A 13,642-nucleotide genomic window follows, 5' to 3' on the forward strand; every position below is an offset into this window, starting at 1 on the left:
AATAGAAGTATGGATGGAAATAAAGATCAGACACCTTAAAAGTACAGCGAATTGAGTAAATGTACTCAATTATTAAATATGATTCTGACATAATAATGACAAATCCTATAGAATATATATTATAGTCCTTCCTGTACAGCAGGATTTACTTCTATGGGCCAATAAAACTTTTATACTTTCACTAACAATAATCATATTAAAATACTGTATTTTGTATATTGTATAAAAGATATCAGATGTGTTTTTCAGTCTTTTATTTCTTATGTTTTTTATGTAAATGTGTGTTTTGATGTTATAAACTTGCTGCAGTGTCACACACACTGTTCTTGGAGAGGCGCAGTGTCGGTGAACGGGATTTCCTGGAGCTCTGATTTCTTCCGGGTTCGTCTCTCGGTTTGTTTTGTTTGGGTGGATCAGCGGACACGGACTCGAACATGACACAAACTGGGTTTTGAGCTTTAGTTTTTCTTCAGGATAAAGATGGTCTGTGTCAAGTCTCACGCTAAAGGCGGACAAAGTGACCTCATCGTGATTTCATCCAGGACCTGAGACACCTGTTGCTCCAGTTTTCGACACACACACAGGTGCGAACAGGGAGCAGCTGCCGGCTGAGCGACAACCACCGAAACTTGGAAACATTTATTAACTATTTAAAAAAAAAAAAAAAGAAATATTAAAGTTTAGCAGCGACTATGAAAGTCACGGTGACTTTCGGGGACACCGGCGTGGTGGTTCCCTGTAAAGCTGGATGGACCGTCCGGGATTTAATCGACCAAGCGGGTCGGAGATACCGCAGGATTCTGGAGCAGGTAAACGCACTTCCTCATGTATTCATGCCCGCAAGAAAATATAGTTTAATACCTTTAATACCTGTCATACTTCAATTAAAAAAAAATAAAAATAAAACCGGCTCTACCATGAACAGAGGAGGAGTCACGTGACAGTTTTGCTCGTTATGACGTAGCTGCGAGCTTGAATAAAATATTACGCGTTGATTAATTGACTAGAATTTACTTTTTTTAATATATATATACTGTATATAACTTAAGCACAAGTCTATTTCATAAAAAAAAAACTTTTTTTTTTTTAATTAAGTGTTTTTTTGCATTGTTGTTGCTAGCTTTATACTGTGGCACGTGCCTAAAACTTAAAAAAAAATACAAATTCATATAAAAACATGTTATTGTTTTTTATTGAACCTTATACTTATATAAGGATTAATTATAAATATTTACAACCCTGTTTCCAAAAAAAAAAAAAAGTTGGTACGCTGTAAAATGTATGCGATGGTTGAATGTTTATTTCAAATATCACAACTTGTCAAATGTATCAACAATGTATCAACTTTTTTGTTTTTGTACAAATATTTCACGTTGATTAATTGACTAGAATTGACTAAGCTCGAGTCTCATTCATAAAAAAACACTTTATTTTTTAAATTAAGTGTTTTTTTGCATTGTTGTTGCTAGCTTTATACTGTGGCACGTGCCTGCAACTTCAAAAAAATACAAATTCATATAAAAACATGTTATTGTTGTTTATTGAACCTTATACTGAAGGATTAATTAGAAATATTTACAACCCTGTTTCCAAAAAAAAAAAAGTTGGTACGCTGTAAAATGTATGTGATGGTTGAATGTTTATTTCAAATATCACAACTTGTCAAATGTATCAACAATGTATCAACTTTTTGTTGTTGTTTTATAACAATTGTGCATTTTGGATTTGATGACACGTAAAAAAAAAAAAAAAAAAAGTTGGAAGTGGCAACAGAAATGCCAAAAGAAAATCAGCATCTAACAATTAATTAGGTCAACTGGCAACAGGTGAGTAACAATTAAAGACTGTCTCTCAGTCTAAAGGTTAAAATACACTGCATGCGGAACGACTGCAGCGTCCGGCAGCCCTCCGCAACACATACGCAGAGCTTCTGTTTTTCACGGACGCCGGAGCACGGCGCATAAATTCAGCACAGAGCAGATTGTGCGGGGAAGGAAATAAGCTACAAAATACAAAATAAAACCCCGGTTGATTTTCAAAATAAAAGAATACGTCATAATGGGCGGGGCCGACCTGAGGTCAACAGGTGAGGGGTTTTCAGGTGTAATCATTGATGACACCTCACATCCGGAACACCAGAAAAAATGCGGCGTGGAAGGCCATTGCAGGAGTCTAACAGACTACAGCCGGCAATATCGCGCGATTATGTTCTCGCGACGCTCTGTAGCCGGTGGAGACTCACCTGAGCGCATCACAAATGGATCATGTGTGAGTTGGCGGACGGCGGAGTACGCAGTCGTTCCGGAGCGGAGCCGTTCCGCATGCAGTGTATTTTCAGGGTAAAACTGCAGAGACGCTGTATACATCTTACCAATGGGGTTAGTTAGATTAATTGATTTAAAAAAAGGCAATTAGCACTCTCTGACAATCACAAGAAGACGACCACCATGCCTCAAGAGTCCAGAATGCAATGCATGACACATCCAGTTGCACCAAGTTTGTGCCGGATTGGAGTCGAAAGTCATTCTGGGAAATGTAGGCGCAGATAGATTGGCATGCTCTTGAACATCCCAAACCAAACTGCTCATATCTCATGGAGTGTTGTTTTGAATGCCGTGCATACACCCCCAGCTTTCTGCCTCCTGATGTTGCGCTCACTTGTACATAAATCATCCTGCCGGAGTGACCTTTTTATTAATCAGCAGCTTTGTGTGTGTGTGTGTGTGTGTGTGTGGGCACACTGATAGGGTGTCGATGTGTGTTTGGTCTCTGTGAGGATGTGAGCGGTGCTGGCTGCAGCTTCGGCGGTCTACCTGTACAATAGCTTCCCTGTTTAAGCCCTGGTATCTCGGCGGGCAGGTGGAAGTTTACTGTTTGATGTCCTCAATGTGGCCGCAGTCGGGAATAAGCGCAGCGGACAGGAGGCTTTGTCCTGTGAGTGATTGGGGATTAGGATTGGTGACAGGCCTTATCGCTTGGCTGGTCCCCCCCACCTCTCTCTCTCTCTGTCTCTGTCTTCAGCGCACCCACGCAAACCCCATCTGGGAGGCGAGCGGCTGGCTTGTGGAGATGCGAGAGGCCACGGGGAAGCAGGGATGAAAGGTGGCCGATTGGGTGGCCGGATGGCTCGATGGATTGCTTCCACAAACACACACACACACACACACAGAGGAGCTCATCTTCCTCGGTGTCCCCTGAGCTGTCACGTCTCTGCTTCGCTGACAGCCATGCCCGCTCTGCCCAGCAGCACTCGACGCTTTTTCAGCTAGACACGCTGCGGCACACAAAACTGAAGTAGGCTTAAATGCAAGTGTGTGTGTGTGATTAGAATACACCGGGCCCCCTTGATTGCTTTTCACAGGGCATGTTAATTAGGAGCCATCGCCAGACGCTGACTCAACAGTCTCCTGCCTTCTCTTAATAGAGGCAGATCATCTCGAGGACAGTCCAGCACCATAGCTGCCAGAGAGGGACCGAATAGATGTGACCGGATGTGCCAGCAGAACCCACTTAGTGGCCACATTAACCGCACATTTCTCCACTCTCCGGCCTCACGGCTGACAGCAGGGACAGTGTCAAAAACCTGGGTTTAATCACTGAGAGTGTGTGTGTGTGTGTGTGTGTTGGTGGACAGGCTTGTGCACAACAGTCTCACCGTGCATCGCGGCAACGGCATGTAAGACTTTCTTAATTAGCAGTTTATTTTAATGTGATCTCAGCTGTGACTCGGCACGCGTCTGCCTGCTTTCATCGCTGCTGTTTTGTGTTAACAGACAAAGCCTCTAACTTAACCGCGTGCAGAAAATGACCGCTTTCGTGGCGGCGATAAAAAAAATCTTCCCATACGCTCGTATCCACACATTATTCGATCACCGCTATTGTGGCGTGTGATTAAGAAAGTGGGAGTTGTGCAAAGATTTGCACCTAATGTGTTCATTTATATTATTTGTTTGATTTTTTAAAATTAAATCCATCTGTCATCCGCAGAAAAAAAGTGTCTCTTCTTGTGCTGGAACTATTTTTCTGATTTAGATGTTTCGTCATAGTGAAGCTGCTCATCATAATTCCCCAAACTAACGTCTGAAGTTGCTTGTTTTTTGTCCGACTGACCCAAAGATGTTCATTTGAGACACTGGTTGTTTGGCAGATCAGTGACCTAACGACCAGTCGAATGCATTTCCAAACTTGAATGAAGCAAGAAGTCCACAGTCTTTATAAAAGCTGAGTGACCTCTTGTTTTTCTAGACGGCCGTATTCGTACAGGGCCGTAGCTTCGGGGACCAGCATGTAGACTGTGAGTGTTGTGCGTTCTCAGGGAAAACAGGGGCTGTCCGTCTCCGTCTCATGGTCCGTCTGTGCAGGTTCAGTTCAGATTTCAGCCCCTATACCGACGCCTGACGGCGCACCAAACAAGCCGAGAGCCCTTTGCCCTCCTCCTCATGTATGTGCAATACTGAGAGCAAACAGAGTGAGTCAGCATGTCCAACCTGGACCAACCGAGACACCCAACCGGACCTTAGACCCTCAACTAACACTTGATTTGAATTTGTCAAGAGTTGCTTGTCTGCCCACGAGATGGATAGATGGTTCAGTGTAGAAGGGCCGTCTTTATACACATCACTCACCGTCACCCTCCCACATCACTTAATGTGGTCACATCAGTCCCCCCTCGTCCCCCGTGCAGTCATCCACGTCAACCTCCGCCTCATCACCCACCTCTGTATGTTTCAAATAAAGCTCCCAAACTTCTCAGGCTGTCTTAATTAAACAGCTATGTGACGTCCAAAGAGGACAGATGATCTTTGAGTTATTAAGGGTGCCTGAAAAGCAGAGGAATGCTGAACCACATGTAATTCATGCAACATGACGGACGTGTTGTTTTGTCGCAGGAGTGAGAGGAGTTGTCTCTTGTGGGCCGCTTTGTGCGTCAGCACATTTCTGAAGTTTAATGTAACTGTTCAAACCTGCCGGCTGTCGAACGTGTTGAGGGAAAGTAGCCTGCGTTCATCAAACTGTTGTGATTTTTTCTTTTTTCTTTCTTTCTTCTCTTCACAGTGCTGAATTTGTACCGTGTTAACTCTATTGATCCCTGAAGGAGAGCACTCCACTAGTTCAGATACTCCCGTGAGCAGCATACTAAGAGACTTTAAACCTCCCAGACATGGTGACATTAAAAAGCAGATGTGCATCTGTATCGGTTCTCAGTTACAGACGTGTGAAAGTAACCAAAAAAAGTCACCCTGCACGATTTCAGCGTGTGCAGCTCGTTCACAAACATCGATCAAATTTTCAGCAACGATTAATATGTGTTTGATTGACAGTCGTATTTTAGCAGTATGCAGACCTGACAAATAAGTTGCAACAAGTGGCTTTGCTCAGCACGGCACGGCATATTTTTGTCATAAAGTTAATGGAATAAATGTCTGTTTTATTAAAATTACAAAATCAGATTATTTCTACCTAGTCTGGCCATAGCTGCCTTTTTTGACAGTATGCTTCATAGACGATGTACTTCAAATATTTACTCCATTTCCCACTGTTGACAATGAGTCTCCCCGTTTCCTAGCAACTGTTTTTCTTTACAGTATTACAAAGCTTAAGATTAAATGTGAGCCAAAAGGTGAGTGACTGCCACAGAGGAGTCTGACGGAGCGGGAGGTTCATTGATCAACTAACAAAGGATCTGAGAGTGATTCAGAGAACGAGATACTTGAGATACTAGAAGCCCTGAAAGATTAGTCTTAGTCTACGCTAATATTATTAGTGTTCTACTGTCTCCAGATGATTGGTGACTCTTCAAAATGTAAATGTGAAATCCATGTGTCAGCCCTCTGATGAACTGGTGCCCAATGCCAGCCGGGCCTCCCACGACCCTGATAAGGTCATCATGCCGATATTCATGCCATATTGGATTTTTCCGATGTGTTGAGAGTCATTTTTGTGGAATCCAGATGGAAGGTGAAGTTGTCTCCATCGCCGTCTCTGTCGTCTTCCGTTGTTCTCTCTCCTTCCTCATCGACGTGTTCATTAAAGACTTTTTTTTTGCCTTTTTGTCACGGCTAAATCCACACTGTCCTCCCGCAGCTGCGTAATTACACATTATTCTGAAGGATCAAAGTGTGAAATAGCACCACCACCACCACCACACCGAATTTAGCTTCAATAATCGCCCCCCCCCCCGACGCTCCGCCGTTCTCGAGTGGTGTCATGTTTGCTCACCAGAGAGGGAGACGGAAGGAGAGGTATCGCTTTAAATGGTTGGAGGGCTTAATGGTGTAATTTGCAGGGAATTTACTCCCCTAACTGTCACGGTGATTCTCCTCTGCCGTTGACTGTCTGACTCCCGACTTTCTTTTGTTGTTATTTCATAGGAAGAGTTCAGGATACAAAGGGGAATTAGCAGGGATTGACAATGAGGGGACTTCAGAAGAGTTTCTTTCGTCTTTATAGATAACTCTCCGTCTGAAGTGTCATACATTCATCCCCCTTCTTCATCACCGGGTAGAAGGTGTGTGTTTCCGTGGGTACACCAGGTGTGTTAGAAACGCCGCCTGCAGAGGCGACGTTCATTAACACTCCGGCTTTGTTGTGCTCTAATCCCCCTCCCTGAATAATCCCACTCTCATTTCATTAACGCTGCCGATGTGATGTCATCCCAAAAGAGCCAATAAGCGCCCTTCCCTCCTTTTGCTGCACACACACACAAACAGTGTCAGCGAGATGCTGCGTTTCCTGTTGGACCGGTTTTTCTGGCGAGGCCCTGACGGCTCGGCTCCAGCTGTACTCTGCAGGTTTCAACGTCTCCATTCCCATGTGCTGTTTTTTTTTTTTTTGGGTGATCATTAAGTCAACATTGTCGGCTTCAAGTCTGGTCAAGTTCAAGGCGAATAAGCTCACCTGGTATTAACATGCAGTTTATATCTGGATAAGGAAAAATGTAATCTTGGAGCTTAGTTATCGGGGCTACCTGAAAAGTAGCCTCTGGATGGCTGGGATCCAAACCCAATGCGGGCTGAATAAAGGTCCAGTGTGGACGATTTTGTGGCATCTAGCAATGAACTTGCAGATTGCAACCCCCTTACCTCACACCACACCCCATCCAAGCTCGTGGGAGAACCTAAAGTGGGTATGAAACTCAGGCTACGTTTACACATAGCCGGGTATGTTGAGAAACGAATATTTCCCTCCCTCCGTTTTCCAAAATAACATCGTGCACATTTTCAAAAAAGTTTTCGTTTACATCAACCCGCATAACTACGGCATGGAGCGGCATCATAACTACGCCAAGCCTATGGGCGGCTGCTTCCACGATCATCGTCATAGCAACAAGTAAACATTGGTCGCACTTTTGGCGCATCCTGCCTAAAACTCTGTTTATCTCAATTTACACGCAAACGCAAAACCGTAGTTTTCCAGAATCTCCACTCTAGCCGGAGTTTTTCCGTTTTCAGAGGTGAATTCACCGTTTGCGTGTAAAAGATAGGTACAAACGAAGGGAAATGTCTCCGTTTTTAAAAATACCCGTGTACGTGTAAACGGGGCCTCATTCCTGCAAGGCCTCTTTCTAAGGTTGGGGTTAGAACAAAAACATTCCTATTTCAAGGTGATTATACACAAATGAAAACAGAATTATGACCAATTTATTCCATATTTAGCCAATCAACTCCGCTTAATGACACCAGATGTATTGTGTTTGGGTTCAAAATTCTCCAAAGATCAGTTTTTTTAATTTGAGAAAAGTTACTATGATGTTTTTTTTATATACAGTATGTATCTAACTGTATGTTTCCTGAGCTTTCAACCACATCTCGCAATTCATGTGACGATGAAGAGCTCAAGTGTCTCTTGAGTTACTATTCCTCGCTGAACAACTTCATATGTATTTTTATTTTTTGTGACAGTGACAGGATGTTGCATTGTGTGAAAGCTCCATTGTGTGTTTTTTTTGCACACTAGTTGTTGTTGCACATTACTCCGCTCGCTATGGCCACTTCTGAAGAAAAAGGAGGCTCTGGCTTTATTCCTGTGATTGAAATCCCAGGCTCTCCCAACCATTTGTTTTAAGAGAATGGATTTGGCTCCATTGTGAAAGGCAGACACACACCCCCTCCCTCTTTTTCTTCTTTTTTTTGTCCCCTGCAATTCACATTCGAATGCAGCGGAGCAAGAACGAGCCCATTCACACCGGGGCTCGGTGATACAGCAGAAGACGCTCGCTGGGTCTCAGCCAAACTCATTCCAGCCTCGGAGGCTTACAGCCTATAGCTGTTAATTTAGCTGGTAATGTAGTCTTGTGTTGCTCTTGACAGATTGCTTATTGGTATGGGCAGTTCCCTAATGGGCCATTTTCTACTGCACACATTGTCAGAAACGATAAGGACTGTCAAAGATTTCTCATTTTTCAGTCTAGAAATTACTTTTAATAGAAACTGTGGGGAGAAAAATGGCAAATATTTATTTAACAAGGCTAAATTTAACTCATCCAGGAGGCTGGTGTTTGGCTTTGTATTTGTAATATACTCACTTCATCCTAAATTGCCCGCAGATGAGCTTTCTTTTAGAGTTGGACCGTGTGCACACTGGGTTACAAAAAGGGGAAGATGCTATTGTTCGTGCACTTCTCTGTTTGTTACGACGTGTAAATATCGCACAGATTTCAAACTGCCACGAGCAGCCTCGGTGTAGTTCCTGCTCGGGGTGGGGTGTGTTCACTCTGACCTCCGTCTTCATGGTGACGGTGAAACCGGCCTGGAATGTGACCACCAAGTGTTCCCTGCAGACCAGCAAAACTGGAAAAAAAAAAGATCCGATCCGCCCCCACCAGCTTTCATTCTCACATTCCTCCACACTGTGCATGCGTAATGTAGGTCGTCTGTCAAACAAACAGGGGAGAGCTGCCGTTGTGTCGCACGCGCGCGTTTATTATGTTGACTGAATGTCAGTGCTGTGTCACATTTGTTGCTGTAAACACGGAACTCATAGTGGAGTGAGTTATTTTTACCACGCTTTGTGTGACTGAGATCTTCTGTAAAAAAGTGGAGCAGAGTGTAAACAAAACCAGACAAATTACTGCAAACAAACCAGACATCTGTAACAGCACACATCTGCCAATCAAAGCAGCCACGCTAATTATGCATAACTTTAAGCCTTAATATAACCTGAACAGGTGACTTCTATATAAATTCACCCTCAGTACAGTTTTCATGAACAGGGAAGTTATCTATAGAGACCAAAACAGTTTTTTGTACCAGGCTGTAAACATGTTTATTTCTGCTGTGAAGTTTTTAACATAGGGACTTATGGAGACTGACTCACTTCTGGAGCCAGCCTCAAGTGGACGTTTGAGGAACTGCAGTTTTTGGCACTTCCTGCTCACTTCACTTCACAGCCGCTTGTTTGGTCATCATACATACACAGGCGAGGCCGACATGTTTTTGTAATTGCGATCGCTTAGTATCTCAGTGCTTAATGTCATAACTTTGCATGCAACCGCCTATCCTTTTCAAGGGTCGTGGGGGTCTGGGGCTAATCCCGGCTGACACTAGCAGACGTCAGACACAGGGTGCAACCTTTTTATGACAAATCATAACTCACCATACTCTAAGATGATGGTAGACGGTAGTATCGACTGGTTGAACCCTAAAGCAAACCTCATGTTATGACTCTAACTTCTCTTTGCATACCCCAGACAATAGCAAATGTCTATTTAATCACAGTAATGTCCTCTGTAACTAGAGATTTTAAAGGTCAGTACAGCAACATTTTCTTGGTACTATAATTTCACAATAATTCTGTCGCCGAGCGTTTGTTATAGGCAGCCGTCAGAATGGAGTAAATGTAAGAAAATAGCACATGTGAGATGCCGTCCGTCCTGCAGATCTTACAGGGCCAAATGCTGCCAAACTTCCCCCATTAGTGTCATCACACTGGGGTGACAATCTTTGCTTACATGACTATTGTCAGGATGGACCTTGTTACTGTACAGTGCACACACACACACACAACTGGGATGTTTTCAGTATATAAGAGTTCTTCTAAGCGTTGTTCGATAAATATAACCACCGTGTGCGCTGTTGCACTACAATGACGGCTAATTAGCCCCCTCAGGGCTTCCTGGCTTTTTATGTTTATAGAAGAAAAATCTTTTCATTGGTAATTAAGTTATTTTTTCAATCAATTTGTGTGTTTTTCTGTCTCACTCGTGATTTTTTTATTCCAATTAATTACGGTTAAATATCTGATCTAGACTCAAAGCCGGTTGGTTGGCTCTTTACTTTAATTTCACAGGATTGCTGACAGTTTATTTAAACAAGAGATCATGAGTAAGTAACATTATGAGTCAGACTGTTCTGTTCTTGTCAATGTGTCATTTTCTTTTTTTTGCTTGTGTCTTTGTGTGCAGCACGGGGACAGCGAATTGAAGACCCACCACTTGGAGTACATGGACGGGGGGATCCTGGACATGGACGACCTGCTGAGCGATCTCGTGGAAGACAGAGACAAGGTGAGGATGAAACGGGTGACGGCGTCTTTTCTTCCGGCCCCGAAACCGCAGAAGTGAAAGTCGACTCGGGCTCGCACAGCTTCATCCTGTCCTCGTTCCCATCCGCCCTTCAACACACCGACGTGCTGACAGCAGCTTCTCATAGTTGGACAAACTCAGCAGAACAAAAATGAGCCGCGAGGCGGATGGCAAGCTCTTTTTTTTTTTTTTTTGATTGTTCTTTCCTGCTATGCGGCACAGTAAATTACAGCAGAAAATCTGTCACTCTTAGCCGAGCTTAGAGCCTGGTAGCAGATTTATTTTGACTCCCTCGTAAAGTCTCCAGCCTGGCGGGATGACAGGGTGTCCAATAAACAAGGTATTTGTAAATCTAAACCTCGGTTAGCTTGTCACTGGTTGTTAGGGGTCTAAACCAGTTAAATACCAAGTGACGGTTCTGACCAAAGCAAAACAAACTCCGATTGGATTAATTTGCATTTTAATTCTGCTACGGGGAACTTATTTCCTCCTGTTCTTTGCAAAGTGAGGTGCCATGTGATTTAGCTGCCACGTTCATTTCTCCTGAGACAGATGGAAGGACACCACTTCAGATTTAAAACAAATCAGCACTGATGTAACACCACAGAGTTTGGAGTTTCACCGTGTCACACACAGACAGACACTGGCCTGTTTTTTTTTTTTTTAAGAAGAGCAGATTTTATTCCTCTTGCTAATTTCCCATAATGCATTCCTAAGATGTGCTAATAAACTGCCCGAAATCCATATTCATAAGCCCCTGGCCCAGACGAGTGATGAATTATCAACACTTAGTCAGCAAGAAGGCCAAATGAAATGGAAATGGAATATTCAGCCGACCCTGTACCACGCACTCACAATCAGTGTTTTAAACCGCCTGAACAATAGTGTGTGTGTCGTGAAAATACTCTTTGTGAAAAAAAGGGGGACACAACTAAATAATAGATGTGTAAACTCAACGGAGAGAGAGAGGCAGAGGGGGGGGAAAGAGTCGCAGAAAACAGAGGCTTCATTTTCCGGGTTGATGGAATTCTAATCACGAGATCTGCATCTTTATTTGTGCGTAAGAGGCTGAATTATAGATTTTAATGACTCGTTTTTTTGTCGCCGATCAAATCCCGCTCCTTCAAGTCACGGTGACGTCGGTTCTCGTTTCCATTTTATTTATTTATTTTTCCATTACGGGCAAATGCTTCACACACACACCCGCCTTTCATCTCACTTTTCATTTTATCCTTTTGTTTTTGCCACCGATGAAAGAGATATCAGGCGGAATAGGGACGGGCGCACGTGATCTCCATAACGTGCCAGTCATCCTCCTTATCTCCGGGCTCCCAAACAGTGTCGGCTCTCACAGATTAATGAGCCGTGCCTGGCATCCTTGATTAGTCCGACTTCCTTTTTTTGTTTGTCTACAATTTTATTACCTCGATGGCGCTACCGACGGCGGATTCTATCTTTAGCACTCTTTTTTTTGTTGTGTTATTGTGGCACCGATGCTGTTTCCACCATCAATCACGCCGGAGTGGCCCCATTGTGACGGCCCTCCACCGCACAGCGTGGGGCCCCGTGTTAGCCCGCGGATGCTAATGAGAGATAATGGTTGGCTATTTGTACGCCTAGTGGTTAGCTTAGCTGCGAGTCCAGACCTCTTTTATCTGGCCGACCATTATTCAACACACACACACACACACACACACACACACATCTGCTGTCTCCGCCGCCCGCGCCAAAACCACAGGCGAGCGTGTAGAGTAGCATGTTCGCATCAACGTGTGTGGAAGGCGCGCCACTGGTGGTTGATGAGGGCGGAGATGAGGGGGCGGCTGTGATTTGATTACAGTTCTGCCCCCCCTACACACACACACACACACACACACACACACACACACACACACCGCTCCCTTCATTAGCACCCCGCCTCGAGACGCCGGCCACCAGCCTTCCTCATGAATATGAATATCAATCTGATGGATGTGTGTGTGGGGGGTGTCGGCTTAAAGGTGTGACCACGTAAACTCCAAAAAAACACAAAAGAGCGGAGCACCGCAGGTCACGGCGCAGTCGATTAGACTCCATGAAGCTCCCCTCTTCTTCTTTGACCCTCCGCCGTGGGTGCGTGCGCGCCCTGCAGCTTCTCTGATGACAGTCGGAGTCGCGGCGGTTGGAATCGTTGACCTCGCCACTGTGTTAATGGCGAAGGGGGGGGCGGCTACTCTTTGATCGTGCTGTTTTTTTGGGTGAAATCAAAGATGAGTTAACCTACATGTTCACATCAGGGAGCTTGTACGTGGTTTGCAGGCTCAGGCGATGTCATGATACGCACCATCAGATGATGGGGAAAAGTCTTTTTGATATTCGGGATTTGTCAGGTGTTAAACACGAATCCCTTCTGTTGTTTTATCTTCCTCTCTGTCCCCGTCTCCACCCGTCCTCTGTCCTCCCCCCCTCTTTTTAAAAGCAGTTATTAGCAGATGTAGCGCTTTACCTTCTACACACTCGCCCATTTGCCGTCACCGGAGCTGTCATCCTCTCCCATTCACAGTCCTTTGGGGTCCTGCATTAGCCTCAGCCATTACTCGCACACGTCTCCACGGTACACAGGAGCTGTCAGGCAGCCTGTCCAGTGCCAGCACGCCATTAACATACTCGCTATACACCAGGTTTCAACAGCCGAGCCCTCCCGTGCAGTCTGTACAGCATGTACATGCTGCAGCTGCTGCTGCTGTTGTTGTCCGGTCAACACGGTGACATCAATGAAAGTCTCTATCAATGCTGCTTGATCTGAAAGCCTTTCTCATCATGTGTGAGTGTTCAACATGTGTGTCTCTCGCCGACCACCTCCACCTCCAGAACGGGAATTAAACTCAGGGAGCATAACGTCTCCTCATAAGTGGACTGTCACTCCTCATTCCACGTTCGCCCGACACACATGCACGGCAGACCTTGTTTTTTCAAAGCCACCTTCCATCCAATGCAGCCAAATGAGAAATCTAATTTCATGGGAAATTTAATGAATAATACAAAAAAAACAGAAATGATTTCCTCCATCTCTCTTTAATTAGCCATTTTTAATCACCGCGCCTATAAGGCGTCCACGGACCCTCCTGCACGTCTGCATCT

General features: G+C 44.5%; 1 protein-coding gene across 1 annotated transcript in view; it reads left to right on the top strand.

Annotated features, from left to right (window-relative positions):
* The first annotated feature begins 325 nt into the window (after positions 1-325).
* Positions 326-13,642, top strand: part of pard3ba (par-3 family cell polarity regulator beta a) — a 151,608-nt gene continuing 138,291 nt past the window's right edge. The window contains exons 1-2 of the mRNA XM_027291567.1: positions 326-809; positions 10,403-10,504. Of these exons, the coding sequence (XP_027147368.1) occupies positions 693-809; positions 10,403-10,504 (219 nt within the window). The 5' untranslated portion in view covers positions 326-692. The remainder of the gene's footprint in view (positions 810-10,402; positions 10,505-13,642) is intronic.

This window comes from Larimichthys crocea, chromosome XIX, assembly GCF_000972845.2.
Source record: "Larimichthys crocea isolate SSNF chromosome XIX, L_crocea_2.0, whole genome shotgun sequence".
In the NCBI taxonomy this organism is placed as follows: domain Eukaryota; kingdom Metazoa; phylum Chordata; class Actinopteri; family Sciaenidae; genus Larimichthys; species Larimichthys crocea.